Source organism: Hirsutella rhossiliensis (genome assembly GCF_020360975.1).
Source record: "Hirsutella rhossiliensis strain HR02 chromosome Unknown scaffold00011, whole genome shotgun sequence".
NCBI classification, from domain to species: domain Eukaryota; kingdom Fungi; phylum Ascomycota; class Sordariomycetes; order Hypocreales; family Ophiocordycipitaceae; genus Hirsutella; species Hirsutella rhossiliensis.
The window spans coordinates 2,516,277-2,530,658 of record NW_025408677.1 but is presented as its reverse complement, the minus strand read 5'-3'; the positions used below and the strand labels follow the sequence as shown (position 1 = coordinate 2,530,658).

The 14,382-nt window shown below is 56.6% G+C and overlaps 3 protein-coding genes across 3 annotated transcripts; 1 reads left to right on the top strand and 2 right to left on the bottom strand.

Moving 5' to 3' along the window:
* Positions 1-213: 213 nt before the first annotated feature.
* Positions 214-855, top strand: HRG_09122 (cell wall glucanase (Scw4); the record flags this gene model as incomplete). Its single annotated transcript, XM_044867593.1, has 2 exons — positions 214-448; positions 497-855. The coding sequence occupies 2 exons, from the start codon at positions 214-216 to the stop codon at positions 853-855; spliced, it is 594 nt and encodes a 197-aa protein (XP_044717614.1).
* A 1,049-nt stretch (positions 856-1,904) lies between these two features.
* Positions 1,905-3,276, bottom strand: HRG_09121 (glycosyl hydrolases family 17 domain-containing protein; the record flags this gene model as incomplete). Its single annotated transcript, XM_044867592.1, has 2 exons — positions 1,905-3,142; positions 3,210-3,276. The coding sequence occupies 2 exons, from the start codon at positions 3,274-3,276 to the stop codon at positions 1,905-1,907; spliced, it is 1,305 nt and encodes a 434-aa protein (XP_044717613.1).
* Positions 3,277-4,483: 1,207 nt separating this feature from the next.
* On the bottom strand, positions 4,484-12,750 carry HRG_09120 (1,3-beta-glucan synthase component domain-containing protein; the record flags this gene model as incomplete). The annotated part of the gene is made up of 10 exons (XM_044867591.1): positions 4,484-4,696; positions 4,761-5,766; positions 5,849-5,949; positions 6,030-6,340; positions 6,883-7,163; positions 7,228-10,755; positions 10,801-11,764; positions 11,831-12,258; positions 12,322-12,519; positions 12,572-12,750. The coding sequence occupies 10 exons, from the start codon at positions 12,748-12,750 to the stop codon at positions 4,484-4,486; spliced, it is 7,209 nt and encodes a 2,402-aa protein (XP_044717612.1).
* Positions 12,751-14,382: the final 1,632 nt, after the last annotated feature.

Genomic DNA, 14,382 nt, shown 5'->3' with positions numbered 1-14,382 from the left:
CGCGCTCAGAAGCGCCGCCCTGGCGTGGGACAGGTGCTGTCGTACCAGCTCCGCAAGAATGGCCCACTGGTATCCGTCGTGGACAAGCTGCGAACCAGGAAACAAAAGCGCGCGTCGCTATCTCTGAGTCTCGTCCCTCTCCGCGCAGTGGACGAGCTGCAGGCTGTACAGCACCCCAACATTAGGTCCCATGGTATCCACGTCTTTCTTGACATGTCAAACATCAATATCAGCTTCCAACAGACGCTGCGGGCCAAGTATTCAGTCCATGAGAGCGCCCGATTTACGCCGCTCCCATCTCTCGACCTCGGGCTTCTAACCGAGATCCTTGTCCGCGAACGCCGAGTAGTTGCGCTCAACGCCGGCTGCTCCGTGCTGCCTGGAAAGCCCGCGCCCCGATTCATTCAGGACCTGCAAGATCGCGGCTATCACGTCGATCTTCGGGAGCGTAAGCGAGTCGTCGCTGGGTCGGCCAAGCTGCCGCGCGGGAGGTCAGGTGCCGGTGTGTCGTCTTCTGACGAAATGTCCGCCCGCGCCGGCCCCGTTCGCTACGTCGAGGACTTGGTCGATGAAACCCTCCAAACGCGCATCGCCGAGTCCGTCATGGAGTATTTCCAGGCCCAAGGTACGCTTGTCATTGCGACGGGCGATGCTCAGCCTGCCAAGTACTCGGACGGATTCTTCACGTATGCCGAGCGGGCCCTGAAAATGGGTTGGAACGTCGAGGTCGTTTCATGGAGGAGAAGCTTGTCATCCTGTTGGAAGGGCTCCGAGTGGACGACCCGATGGGGCAATCGCTTCCGCATCATAGAACTCGACGAGTTTGTCGATGATTTGTTGGCTTGTCAGTTATGAGACGGTTCAACTTCCGTTTTGCGCCCCTGTCATGCGACGCTATCGTCGCCTTGTCGATGGTGTATTTACCCATATATCTACACGTGCCATTTGCCTGTTGGACATGGCGGCTATATCTGGAAAGGCGCCGGGAGTTGGCTCTCGGCTCCTGTCTCGACCGTGCCTGGATTTCTCATTTCGATGAAGCGTTGCGCCGGGCGTAACATTTAGCGGGTACGGGCGCGCAAACGGTTCCATGCATTGTGAGTATGGCTCCTACGAGCAGTGTACGAAGTGCATACTATGTAGTGTGGGAATAGACCTTGCGCACAGCAGGTGCGAGGGTTTGGCGGACGAAGCAAGATCAAAGCTGGAAACCCTCCTGGGAAAGGTGCGAGGCAATGAGCAGGTGGAGTCTCCGCCAACGACGAAGCCAAGATCGTAATCGCCTTGCGTCGACACGACTGCTATTCCACCCCCCATGATGTCTCCAGGCGCTCTTCACCGAACTTTGGGGAGAGCCTCGAGCCAATCGACCGAGGCTGGGCAAGAAGAGAGAAGAGTCAGGGGGCAAGAAGAGAGAAGAGTCAGGGGGCGAAAAGGCCCAACAGCAGCGGATTGTAGGGATCAGATATATCATAATGCATAAGTAGCTAGAGGAAATCGTGTTTGAGCGTCGCTTTCCAGACAACTTCCCAGAGGACATCATGAAACCCAAGCAGCGGCTCTCGTTCCCTCACGCCTTTGCGCAGCCATGTTCCGAACATCATACATGAAAAAAGGGCTTCTGCCAAAGTCATGCTCAGCACATCCTCCTTGACCCTGCGTCACGCTCTCTCCAGCTACAGCAGGTGAGCGCGGCTCGGAGCCAGAGCTAAAACCCGTGCCGCTGAGCCAAGTGGTGGAGCTAGGGGTTCCCTCTACAACCGTATGGGAGGGTAGCGAAAGCTTGCACGTCGGTATAAAAGCCAAAAAGAAGTGAATATAGAATAAAAATGAAAGATCTCGTTTCCAGATCTAACCGGGACTCGGTTCAATCTGACAAGGACAAGACCATGGTCCGGCCAAAGTTAAGTGTCAGAGTGTGACACGGCACCGTCGATGCCCCAGTATTGGTCAGCGTTGAAGGTGGCTGATTCCCTCTTCTTCCAAAGGTCGTTGAAGGCAGAGAAGAGGACGACGTCGGCTGGGTTGGCGGAAAACTCGTGTTTAATCGAGTCCATAGCGAACTTTTGGTTCTTGAGCCCAGGGACTGCATGGCCATTGGCATCACCCTTGGTGGGCCACCCTGTCTCGGTGACGACGACTCTTTTAGAGCCTGGGCAAACAGACTTGACCCTTTTGACAGTGTCTTGGAGCCAGCGTCCGGCCTGAGCGGCCGAAATGGTCGAGTCGAAGAAGGCATGCGCGTTGATGGCACAGTAGTCGGATGCCTGGCCCAGCTCCGAGTGGTCGAGATAGGCCACGAAGGTGTCGACAGTCACGACTGGGCCCCGATACCCAGCCTTGCGGAGGACGGAACGCGCGACGCCAACAGCTCGGACCATGTTCTCGGGAGACGACTGATGGTTATTGACCAGTTCGTTGCCGACACTGACCGTGTCCACCATGTTCCAGTCGCCGTGGAACACGTCGATGATTTTCTGAGCCTCAGCCTTGACCGCGGCTGGATCCCAGATACCTAGGAAGACCTTCATGCCATGAGCCTTGGCAGCTGCGCGAACCGGGCCGACTTGATCACAGTCTGTGCCATAGATGCGGACCATGGAGTAGTATTTTCCAAAACGCTCAAAGTCTTTAGCAATCTCAGTTTTGGACTTGCACTTATGATCGGCGCGGTATGGGGCGTATGAGATTCCAAACAACCTGGACGAGGATCCATGAGAGGTGGCGTCGGAGCGGTTGAACGGTTGAACATGCGAAGAAGCCTCTGCGTCGGACCGCGCAGGCTTTGGCTTGGCCGCGGGAGCCTGGATGGTATGTGTCGCACTCTTGGGTGAATTGGCCGGGCCAGATAGGTCATGAGCAACATGTGCGGACACGCGGCGACGCGAGTCCGAAGCATCGTTGCCGTCTGCAAGCGGAGGGGATGCTCCTGGAGAAGACAGGTAAGCCCCCTCTGGTAGCCAGTCACTTGAAGCCCCGTCCGTCGGCAGCAGCAGCACGTCCTCGGCAGCGCTTCCGATGGTTTCGCCGGCCTCATTGACGAAGAGGACAACATCAGGGACTTGCGTGGGCTTGGCTACTGTCGAATCGTAGACGGTTGCATGTTCCTCCTCGAGGCCCTCTCGCCGGGCGACATTGTTGCCTGCAGAGCCGGCTCACGTTAGCACTTGACCTTTGGTGTTCGTTCAAGGGGCGGCCAGGCCTCTCACCAGTAGGATGGCCGGCCACGAGCGGCCCCAGCGCGATCGCTGGGAGCAAGAGTCTGCCGAGAACCATGACGCCGTGATCTCACAATGCCGAGGTGGCTGATGGGCAGGGATGACGCGGGTCAAGCGGAGCGGTGTTCAAACGAGCGACAGACACGGAACAGGATCTTAGGAGCGCGCGTAAGAGGATTCAAAGAAAGTCACGAAGATGAGGAAGATTGACGAGGCAAGGAGTTTCGACCAGCGAAGACCAGGAGCAGGGCCGCATTATCAAAGGGAGGGCGACGAAGATGGAGGTTGGGCGACAGGGTGTTGCGTTGCAGGGCGTTGCCAAGGCGGCGCATCTCGACGAAGAGCAGCTGCCATCTTGTCGAGCACCGCGTCATTGGCCGCGAAGAAATGGATAAACAAGAGGCTCGAGGAATGTGCGATGCAACACTGCTCGGGAGTGCTGTGGAGCCGGCGGGGAGACAGGAGGCCCGGAGGTATGCGAGACGCTATATATTGGAGAGAAAGGGAGGCGGACGAGTCGGGGCGCACACAATGGCCCGAGAGGGGTCCTGGTCTTGGCCGGCCAGGACGGTTAGAAGCGTGTGTGAATAGGAAGCGAAAAGGATTTCACCCTATCCAGCACATGGCCGAGAACAACTGAGGAGGAGGAGAGAGGGTCGACATGCAAAGGGGAGGCTGGTCAAATGTCTGCCGAGGGCTGGCATGTCATGGACACGCACAAGAGGTTGGAAGAGGGAAAACGGTTAATTACTTGGCTCACCATGATGAGTAGCTGACTCATGAGGGTCGGCTCCAAACCATGTGCTCGTGTCTCTCATCAAGACAGGCGGCGCAAACCGCCGGGAAAGCACGCGCGCGCATTGGAGTTTGAGACAAACTGAACCGCAGGAAACAAAAGACAAGGCGTCGCACCATCACGACAGCAAAAAAAAGGGGGGGGGCGGCAAAAAGGAAAGAGGGAAAAGATCTCCTTTGCGCACCATATCTTTGCTCCCGTCACCGTACGGGCTTACTGTCCATCCAGTCCTCTCGCCACGTCGCGCCGGCAATCAGTGTGCCTCGGGACCTGAGACTCATTCGAGACTTTGCACATCGCTTGGTATTTGCAGAGTCCCTCTATTCCCCTGAGGTCATCGTCGACGGCTGAACGTAAACAAGCCTCAGACCCTCCCACGCCTGCCTGTTCTCCCGGGAACAGGTCGATCCATTATTCAACAAAGACACCCGTGCCACTCTCATTAGCGACGCCTCAATGGCCCCATGTCTCATGCCAATTTGCTACTCGCCTTGCGGGTCATGACCTTGGTTATCGCATGCCGAATCGTCACGCCCGCCTTTTCCATTTCCTTTTTGGATAGTGCCGAGGTGACGCAAACCTTGAGCGCCGGCTGCGCGTGCCAGCCGCCGTCCTTGGCTGCAATGGCGTGGGCATACGGCCATGCCTTGAGTCTCGCGACCATGACACCATTCGCCAGTGACTGGACAGGCGTCGTTAGCAAACGCCTTGCAACACACATGGCTGCAGCGCCCTGGCAAACCTACCTCCTCGGCACACTCCATGAAGACGCGCTCCTGGTCGTCCACAGTCAATCTTCGGGCCTTGATCACGTCTGGCTTGAGGGCAAGAAGCATGATGGGGTTGTCGGGGGCACTGGTGCACGTGACCCAATCGCTGCGAGGATCCAGCTGGGCCTTCATGGCCTTGATGTTCTCGCGGCACTGGGACAGGATGTCGGGGTTCGACTGGAGCAGATGGACCGTCTCGCTCGCCGTCATGGCCATCATTGCGGGCAGAGCAGCCGAATAGGTGTAGGCCGACGACGTGATGCGTTGGTGTTCGACCACGTCCTTGGCTCCGGCGCAGAATCCGCCGCCGGCGCAGAGCGGCCCCGACAAGGACCCGATTATCATGTCGACCTGTTGGGGGTCCACGTTCTGGGCCTCTGTGAGCCCACGCCCTGTCCGGCCCAGGACACCAAACGACCACGTCTCGTCGAGGATGATGCGGAACTTGTATCTTTCCTTGAGCTCAACGAGCCTCGGCAGGTCCGTGCAATCGCCCAGCGTCTCAAACAAGCCTTCGGTGACGATGAACCGCCGCGTCAGCCTCTTGGCTTTGGCCTGCTCTCTGACGACGACCTTCATGACCCTCTCCAGATGGTCCATGTCGCCGTGGTCGAACCACTTGATGTTGCTCCGCGAGGCTTGCAAACCCTTGCGAATCGAGTAGTTGACTGCTTTGTCGGCAACAATGATGTCGCCTCGCTTGCAAAAGGCGGGGATGACACTGGATACTGTGGAAAAAGACTGGGCGTAGACAATGCAGCCTTCGGTGCCCAGGTAGTTGGCGATGTCGGCCTCGGCCTTGACGTGGACATCCTGCGTACCGTAGAATTGGGGCGGGCCACAAGGCCCAACGCCATAAGTACGTAGCGTTTGAATGGCCTTTTCCTTGATCTGCTCGTTGGAGTTGAAGTTGTAGAAATTGTACGACGCGAGATTGGTGACGGTGCGGCCGTTGGAGAGCTTCACTTTGGGACCGGTTGGGCTAACGAAAGCAGGAGGGTTAACCAAAGACGACCTCTCAGCGCGTACACTTCACGACGGGGTAAAGGGGGGAGGCGCCGTACCCAACTATGACGGGGAGCTTTTCGCTTTCGGCCTCCTCAAAGGGTGTCTGCTCGGCGACGAGCGGCTCAGGGGCCCAGTCGTCAATCAACTCGTCAATCTCCTGCGGCCGAATTCGGTCAGCGCCATCGACAAAGGACGCGCGCGCGCGTCGTCTCCAAGCCAATCTCTGGGCAAACGCACATCTTCCCTCAGCTTGACGTAGTTCTGCTTGTGAGTCGAGTAGGATGGCGAGAGAAGGTAGCGGATAAAGAAGAGCACCAGCACGAGCTCGATGGCAGACCGCACGGGGTCGTTCTGGTAGCTGGACTGGACGTAGCGCACCAGGACTGCAGACCCGGGCACTTTCTGAAACATGGACGACGCCTGCTGCAGCACATCTTCCAGCCGCGCATGCAGCGCCTCGAGTTCCATGACAGCCCAGGCGTCGGGGCACAGAGCGGCAGACTGAGAGTCGAGAGGGGTCAAATCGCGCGCTGACGTGGTGGACAGACCTTGACAAGCGACAGGCGAGAGTCATACGATACCGGTACTGCCCGTCGCCACTTCTAGGGTACTGGTGCGGTTCCACACTCTGCAACCCACCAGTCGGGCAGGCTTCTGATGACTTAGGTAAGCAGCATCGACGACGGGGTCGTCTTCGGGACATTGCGACTCTCGACAGTCCATCCCGCATCACTGGCTCGTTCGTCACTCACACCGGGCACGAGTCAAGAGCAAAAAGAACGCAGACCAAGCTTGACTTGGCCACTGAGTGAAATTAAAAAATACTCGTCGTCCACCTAGTACCCGTCGCCCTGCCGTATAGTAATTCGACGGAAAACAATCGCCCAAGCAAAATACTCCCCAAGGCCATGGCAGCCTCGACTTGCAGACGGCATTTTCCCCTCTCCCTCGACAAGTCCAATTCGGACGCCATGGTCCATCCAGCCACTATTATACAGTCTTTATAGCAGTTTTATCCTATTGTTGCCACCAGCAGGGCTGGGCGTTGCCTCCGATGCGCCTGTCCTGGTCGTTGACTTCGTGAACGCACCGCTGTAACCGGGTTTGCCTGTGCCAGTTTCTTGAGTGCCATTGGTGTTGTCCTTGTTCAGGGCATTGGGCTGCATCAGCTGGAACTTGCCCGAAAGCGAAGCCGAGTTGCCAATCTGCCGGAGTGTTTTCTCCGGGATTTGGCGACCAGCCACAATGGGCCCGGCAATCAAACCAATGAAGAGGGCCAGCAGCGTAAAGTAGAGGATGGCGAATCGAATCACCCGTCTCCGCCGCAGCTTCGACTGTTTCATTGAGTAAATCGGAGGTCGGATTTGGCGGCTGAAATGAACCGAGTTAGCATCTCCACACGACCTTGACAGGCTAGACGGGGGAGCAAGCATACCTTGGTCGAAGCCAGAACAGCATCATCGAGTGAAGCTTGTCGAACTGCGGAATCGCAATGAGCGGGAGCATCAGGAACAAGAGCCAGTGACCGAGGATGAAGTCGGCCGCAAACATGCTCAGCTCCGTGATCTTGCACAGGAACTCGCGGGCAGGCTGTGACATGGAGTGCCAGCCCATGGAATACCACTTGCCAGTCCAAAATGCGATGTTGGACTGGTCCGTCTTCATCTCTCTCGTGAGAGCAAGCGATACGATCAGCTTGAAAATGAATCTCTGGATGGCTACCACCGCAATCATCCCGGCCAGAGTCCTGGCGAAGTTGAAGCCTTCCAGGACAAACATGGCCTCAAAAAAGATGAGCATGAAGATGGCAGCCGCTCCATGGGCAATGCCGGCCAGGACGCTGCCAAATTTCTTGCAGCACATGCTGAGGACCGGGCCCATGCAACAGGCCATGGCGAACATGCCCCCCAACACTCCAGCGTTGATTCCAATTGGACCGAGCGCGACGACGAGAACACGAATGAGCGAGTCCGTCGGCTTGATCTTGACCCCTTCGTTGTTGGCGGACGAGACACCAGTCTGAGCATTGATGAACAGGTACGGAATAACAGTCCAGACCACCTGCAGGAGAGGAGTGAGGATCTCGGTGAAGAAAATGTTGGCGATGGCAGCGCGGGGAACATCGGCTGACATCTTGGCCGACGCCTCACCCAGGGCCTTGCGCTTGTACCCAGTGATGCGAGTTCGTGACAGACGGCAGAAGGAAATCCAAGACGAGGCATGGCTTCTGGAGTTGCCTCTTGACAGCCAGCGCAGAAAATCGCGGTAGTCAATGAAGAAGTCGTTCCAGGCAAACTGGTGAGGGTTGTACAGGAACGGGGAAATCGTAAGACCGAGCAGGGTGATCCAGAAGTAAGTCAACGCCGCCTGCCAGGCCGTGACGGTGGCAAACAAGAGAATCATCAACAGCCTAGCGCCGAAGTAAATCGACGGCCCGGCAAATCGAGAGTACAAGACGCCAAACGGAATTCGGGCCGTAGCGAAGCCACGTCCGGTTCCGATATATCGTGCGCCGCCAAACGAAAGATCCTGCTGCACAGAGTTCGCGTAAATCTGGCAGACGAACACTTCGAAAAAGGGCGAAAGCGAGAAGAACTGCTTGAGGAAGCGGACCAGTGCACGCCAGACGCCGCGTTCCGTCAGTTCCTGAACGATCAGGGGCACAAACGACAGGAAAAAGACGAAGAAGATTGACAAGATGCTTCGCTGAACCCAGTCCATGACTGCATCGGTGTTGGCACAGCCGGTTGGGAACAAGGGGTCCGTGAGCGGCTTGTTCCGGTTATAGTCACAAGCAATCGTCTCGTGTCTGAAGGCGCCAAAGTTGAGCAGCGTGAGCATGAAGAGCTGGACGGAGAGCATGATGAACATGTTGTTGATGTGGAAGCCGGGATGCGCGTAGTAAAAGGACAGGAATCGATCTAGGGGAAGCTGCGTGCCGAGGTAGTAATACTCGCGAGAAAGCATCTGTTCTCCCATGCCCGTTCCAATCTTGGTGGTAAAATTAAGAATCGAGCCAAAGCCCAGATCACGCCCTTTGCCACACTGGTAATATTCACAGTGCTTAATGCGCCCGCCGCGGAGGATTGCATTCATACCGGCGAAAATATCCTCATTGAGATGCAGTCCCTTCTGGGCCTTGGAAACGCCGCCACGCGTCGTCATAAAGATGCCATTTAGGAAATCGGGATGACCATAGTGGAGCTTGCCTCCGATTTGGGCCAGAGTACGCGCGAACAGAGTACCAAACGTCTGCTCTTTGCCAGCAGCAACATCGCCCAGAATACCGATGTTTTCCGAGAAAATGTACTCGCGAGCTCCGAGGATCGCGACCGGAGCAACGGCATCACTTTTGACCCCCGGTGTGTATGGAGAGACGTTTTCGGTCTTCATCTCTTCAAACTCGGCAAGGACGCTTCGAATCTTGAGGCACTCCTCAAGGTAGTTGTCTTGGTTGGCGTCAATGAGCTGGATGTATTCTCCCCGATAGAAGATCAGTGCGTGATTTTGGTTGTCAGACTTTCCGTCGCCCAGGACGGGGTTGCCCGAGAGCTGAATTCGAAACTTGGGCCGTCGCATGCCGTTCTCCATGAGTTCCGAGTGGCCATCAATCAGAGCCGAGTACAGTCGTGGTTCTTCGCCCTCGGCGAGGGGGGGTTCTTCATCGAGGTAGGCAATCTGAAGGTCGGGGTAGGCACGAAGCAGGAACTCGGCGTTCTCCATTTCCTCCTTCTTGAACTTGGAATAGCGCTGCATAGACACCACAATCTTGAACTTGCGGCGGGCCATGCGCTCCAGTTCCCGCTCGAGCTTGTCGGAGTTGCCGCCAAACATCTGAACAACTTCAGGGTTCTCCACGCGGTAAAGGAGTTTAATGGCACGGCTGTAGTTCATGAATCCAGACACGGTGCGGTAGAGGGTCTGAGAGCGCAGAGACGCCCAGATACGAGTTCGCAGCGTGTACTCGGGAGCCGATGACTTGAAACCAATGCAGTAGAAGGGAAGGTCGTCAATCTTGCTCTTGGCGGCATCCTTTTCGTTTTTCTCGAAATCGCCGTTCATCTGCGATGTTTCGTCGGCCAAGATCTTGGTGTCTTTGACGAAGCAGTCCCACTCGTGAGGATGAAGCTGTTTGAGGTACTCGAGGAGTGTGACTCGGGAGTAGGGCTCATCTTCGCGGATGATTTCCCGCAGGGAGAGAAGAATCTTTTCGCTGTAATGGGGAATCATGACCGTAAACGTTGGCATGTTGTCTACCGGCAGAGGCTCCGGAATCGGCGTCGACAGTGACTGAGCAAAGAAGGAGATGCGGCGCTCCGCCTCACTATGGCTGGGGAAGAACTCGGTTTTAAAGGAGTGGTCCTCCTGAGAGACGAAAAACGTGGGGGCTCTCAGTGTCCGCTTGCCCTCTTGCTCCGACGGAACCTGATGGTAGAGCAGCTTCTGAACATGATCAATCGCCAGCAAGTGCTCGCGATACATGGAAATGACGATAGCGTTCCAGACCTGCGAAATTAAGACCTTGGGCTTATACTTGATCTCCATGTCGGTCGTGGCAAGGACCTTGGAGTAGATGCGCTTGGGGAGGCGGGAAAAGATGTTCCTCCAGGGCGTCCAGATGGAAGATCCAATGTAGAACGAGCGGGCAATCGAAAAAATGGTGTTAAGGAGGACGTAGAACAAGTAGGTATCGAGGAAGAAGAAGATGAGATCCGTAAACGCCATCAACCCAAGCAGGATGGCGGGGTGGTTCTGACAGAGAATGTTGCTAGAGGAGCCGAGTAAGTTGTCGCCTTGGCATCTGGGGTGGAAGATGGAGAGATAGCGGATCACGTCGCGGAAAGAGAGCGTGAGGTAGACGTAAGATTCTCCGAACTTGGCACCAAACACAGTCAGCCACAGGCCATACGACATGGCCATGTCATTGCCCGAGAGCCTGGGGTAGCTGGCTGTAAAGGTCTGACTGGCGACGTATCGTCTCGAATTCTTCGTCAGGTAGCTGCCAAACAGACCACCGAGAGGCATGACGGCGAAGAAGATGAAGGTGACGATGGCGATGACGAAGTGCACAATGCCGATGATGAGATCGATGTCCACCGGAGTCTTCTTCGGGTCGGTGGGAATCATGAACACCTTTACGCCAGGGCCGACGTTGAGAACGAAAATGACAAGCAGGAAAAGCAACCTCTTCGTCAAGTGCTGTGCACCCGCCCATCGCCGAGGGACGTACGCCCACTCGGCCAAGGTGGCGAGAATCTGGATGAGCGCGGCGATGGCTCCGCCGAACGCAACCACAGAGAACTGTTTGGACGCGGGTGGCTGGTTGTTGACCTGCTGCTCGTACTTGGAGCCGACAAGAAGGGTCGGCGCGTTGTGTGCGGTATAAAACCAAAACATGGTCAGGTGAATGATCCAGATTCTGTTGAAGTTGACCAAAAGATGGCCCCACGATCGCGTCTCCTTGTACGTCTTGAAGAAGCACTTCTTCCAATCGACGTCCTTCAGTTTGAGATACCGTTCGGCAGGCGGCACGTCGACGAGCTTGCTCTTGTCCTGGAGCACGACGCGCTCAATGCCTTCGGGGTACCAGAACAGCTGGTTGCAGTCGTCGTACCCAATGATGTGCTTGTGGTCGCGTTCCCGGCGGACATAAACCCCGTTGAGAATCTCGTACCCCTGGTCTCGACAATACTGGTAGAGTGGGGTGATGACATTGTTGAGGTACGTGAATTCATCCACGGGCTCGACGAGCGCATGGCCGGCAGGAGAGTTGAGGTAGTCGTCGGCGCACTTAAAGATGAAGCAGAGGCACTCGGGCATGAACCGAACCTGGTTGGCTTCGCCCCAGCAGAGGAGATAGAGAGCAATCTGGCGCACACGATCATGCTGCGACATGCGATTCATGCGCGTCTTCCAGCGGTATTCGGCCGCTTCGAGACTGTTGTCACCCTCGAGGTCCTGAAGAGCGTCGTCTTCGTTGGCACCATCGGCATTCTGCTTCTTCTTGCCCTTGGCCTTTCGGCGCAAGCCCTTCTTACTTTTGGCGTTGGCGAAGCCCACGGCATCGTCCAAGTCGAGATGAGCTGCGAAGTACCACTTGCGATAGTTGGCATTGTCACCGCCAATGTAGTCGGCGTGGAGAGACAGCAAAGCTTGATTGGGCGTCATGCGAGAGGCCCTCGAGTCGAGCAGCGTCATGAGGTGGTCGTACATGTTTCGCATGCTGTCTCGCTGGAATCCGAATTTGGACGTCAGGTCCATGAAGATGTCCTCGATCTCCTCTTTGGACAGCGGGATCTGAGCGTCCGAAGTCCAGGCCGGATATGGCTCCCGGGATCGCTGGCCGGGGGGCAGGACATTGCCGTAGTCCATGCCGTAGTTCGGTGTCGAGGCGCCGGAGGAGCGGTTGGCGCCATACGAAATCTGAGAGGAGGGCGGGCGGAATCCTCGCTGGCCATCGCCGTAGCTGTTGTGGCGTTCATCGCCACGGCCATAGTAGTCCATCTCTGCAGCGCGGGCCATGTCAGACCTCATGGTGAAGTCGCTGAATGTCTCCGAGTCCTTCTCGGAGCCGTGGCGAGCCCCGTGACCGGCGTATCCGTTATTGTACTCCTGGTCATAGTAGCCACCATTCCCGTTGTAGTAGTCGTCTTGATACTGGTCGTGGCCATCGTAGTAGCCACCGTCCTGGTGATACGGGTTGTTGGGATCGGCGTTGTAGTAGCCCCTGTGAGCAGTCAGTAATTGATGCGCGAGACCTCACGTGGCAGAGGACTAACGATTCGTCATAGTAGCCATCGCCGGCGTTGCCCGCCTGGGCGCCATGGCCGCCACGAGCATCGTAGCCGCCATTGTCATAGTACTGATCATCCTGGTAGTAGGACTCGGTGTTGCCACCAGCCTGTTGACCGTAGCCATCATCGTAGTGGTCATGGTGACCACCTGGATACCCCGACATGATGGAAGTAGATCAACTGATTCCATCACCATCCGCGTTAGTCCACGATGCAGAACCCTGTGGAGCGTCGTGGGTAGACGTTCTGGCCCCAATGTACGGGAGAGAAAGCTTACCCTTTGACACGCATTGAGTTGCAGGCGCTGAATGGTAGAGCACGACAGGCGCGATGGGAGAGGATCGAGAACGTTGGGCGCGAGGGAGAGTGCACGAGGGCTCCCGCGGCGCAGGACCAAGCAGTCTGCTGACACTCGTGCAGGCCGACAGTTGGCCGGGTCCACGATGGACAATCGAAGAGCAAACGGGCAAAGCGAAAACCACGGGAGTCGTCGATGCCGAGTGCCCGCACGAAGGGATAGGACTCCAAGCAGGCCACGAGACGAACAGCAGTAAGGAACGGCGGGAGCGACGGAAGAGAAGTCGGCAGGCAATCAGCAACAAAAGGCAGCGAGTGGAAGGTTTGGCCGGTCGTGTGTACGCAATCGAGGCCAGAGTCGGCGTTCCCCTGGATGGTGTGAGGAATAGGGGAGGAGGATGGGCGGGAGGAAGAGAGTCAAGGAATCCCAGGAGTGGAGCTGCTGCGCGAGAGTGAGCGAGAGTGGAAGAGACGGAGCGGCGAGCAAAGGTGGCGGAGCGCTTTGCTTGCTTACAGTGACGAGCAAGAACCCAGCTGAGGTACCTGCGGTTCAGGGGATCGGCACGAAGGTGGCCGGCCAGGTATCGGGAAAGCGAGGCCCTTGTACATTACCTCGCCGGACACGAGAAAATGGTACCAGTGCGCGGTGTGCCCCTTATCACCCCCCCCTTCTCCCTGGTCATGGATGCGACCCAGAACCCCGCAGCAAGAGCCAACCAAAACCGGCTACGGACCGGGGAGACGCGGTGCATACTGTGCAATCTGTACCTACCTAGATAGGTACAGTACAAAGTGCCGCAACATGTCCAAGAGCCTGAGCGGGCATGTTGATGTTGGTGGAAGGATACATGTAATGACAGTGCACAGCTGTGCGCAAAGCAGAAGACCGAGGAAGGTAGGTAGGTACTGTACTACCTACCTTAAACCTACCTTAGGTGCCTAAGTACCTATCATACAGTCCGAGCTCGTGCGTCGGTGAGATGGCCAGATACCTTAAGGTAGGTTGGTACAGTACCTATCCAACCACGCAATCACGCCTACTCCAGACGTGCACAGTACAATTTGTCTGTACATGTACATGGCTTGACAGTTTGCCACCTTGCCTATGAGCCACTTGCGTTGCTTGGACATGCTGTCTTGTGTACTGTATATCAGTTGGTTGGCTACGCGTGTGAATCATCCAGAGATATATCGCGTACCTTACGCGCACAGTGCAAGCACCCGCCTCACGAATAGCCGCAAAAGCGCGGGTACGCCGTACGAATGACAATGCCGCCTGCTGGGCCATTCATGTACGTGGTGGGGCGACCACGCGTACAGTATGTCCGGAGCACATTGATCGTGATCTTCAAGACACGGGCACCGCACCTTGCTTGAAGCACCTTGCACAGCAGCGGTCGCGTATGTCATGCCGAGTGCCCGTGTGGGGCATCATCCCCTGACAGTGAGTGATTACTTATCCGTGTCAGGCGCGGGCGTCTCTTTGCTACCTAACTTTT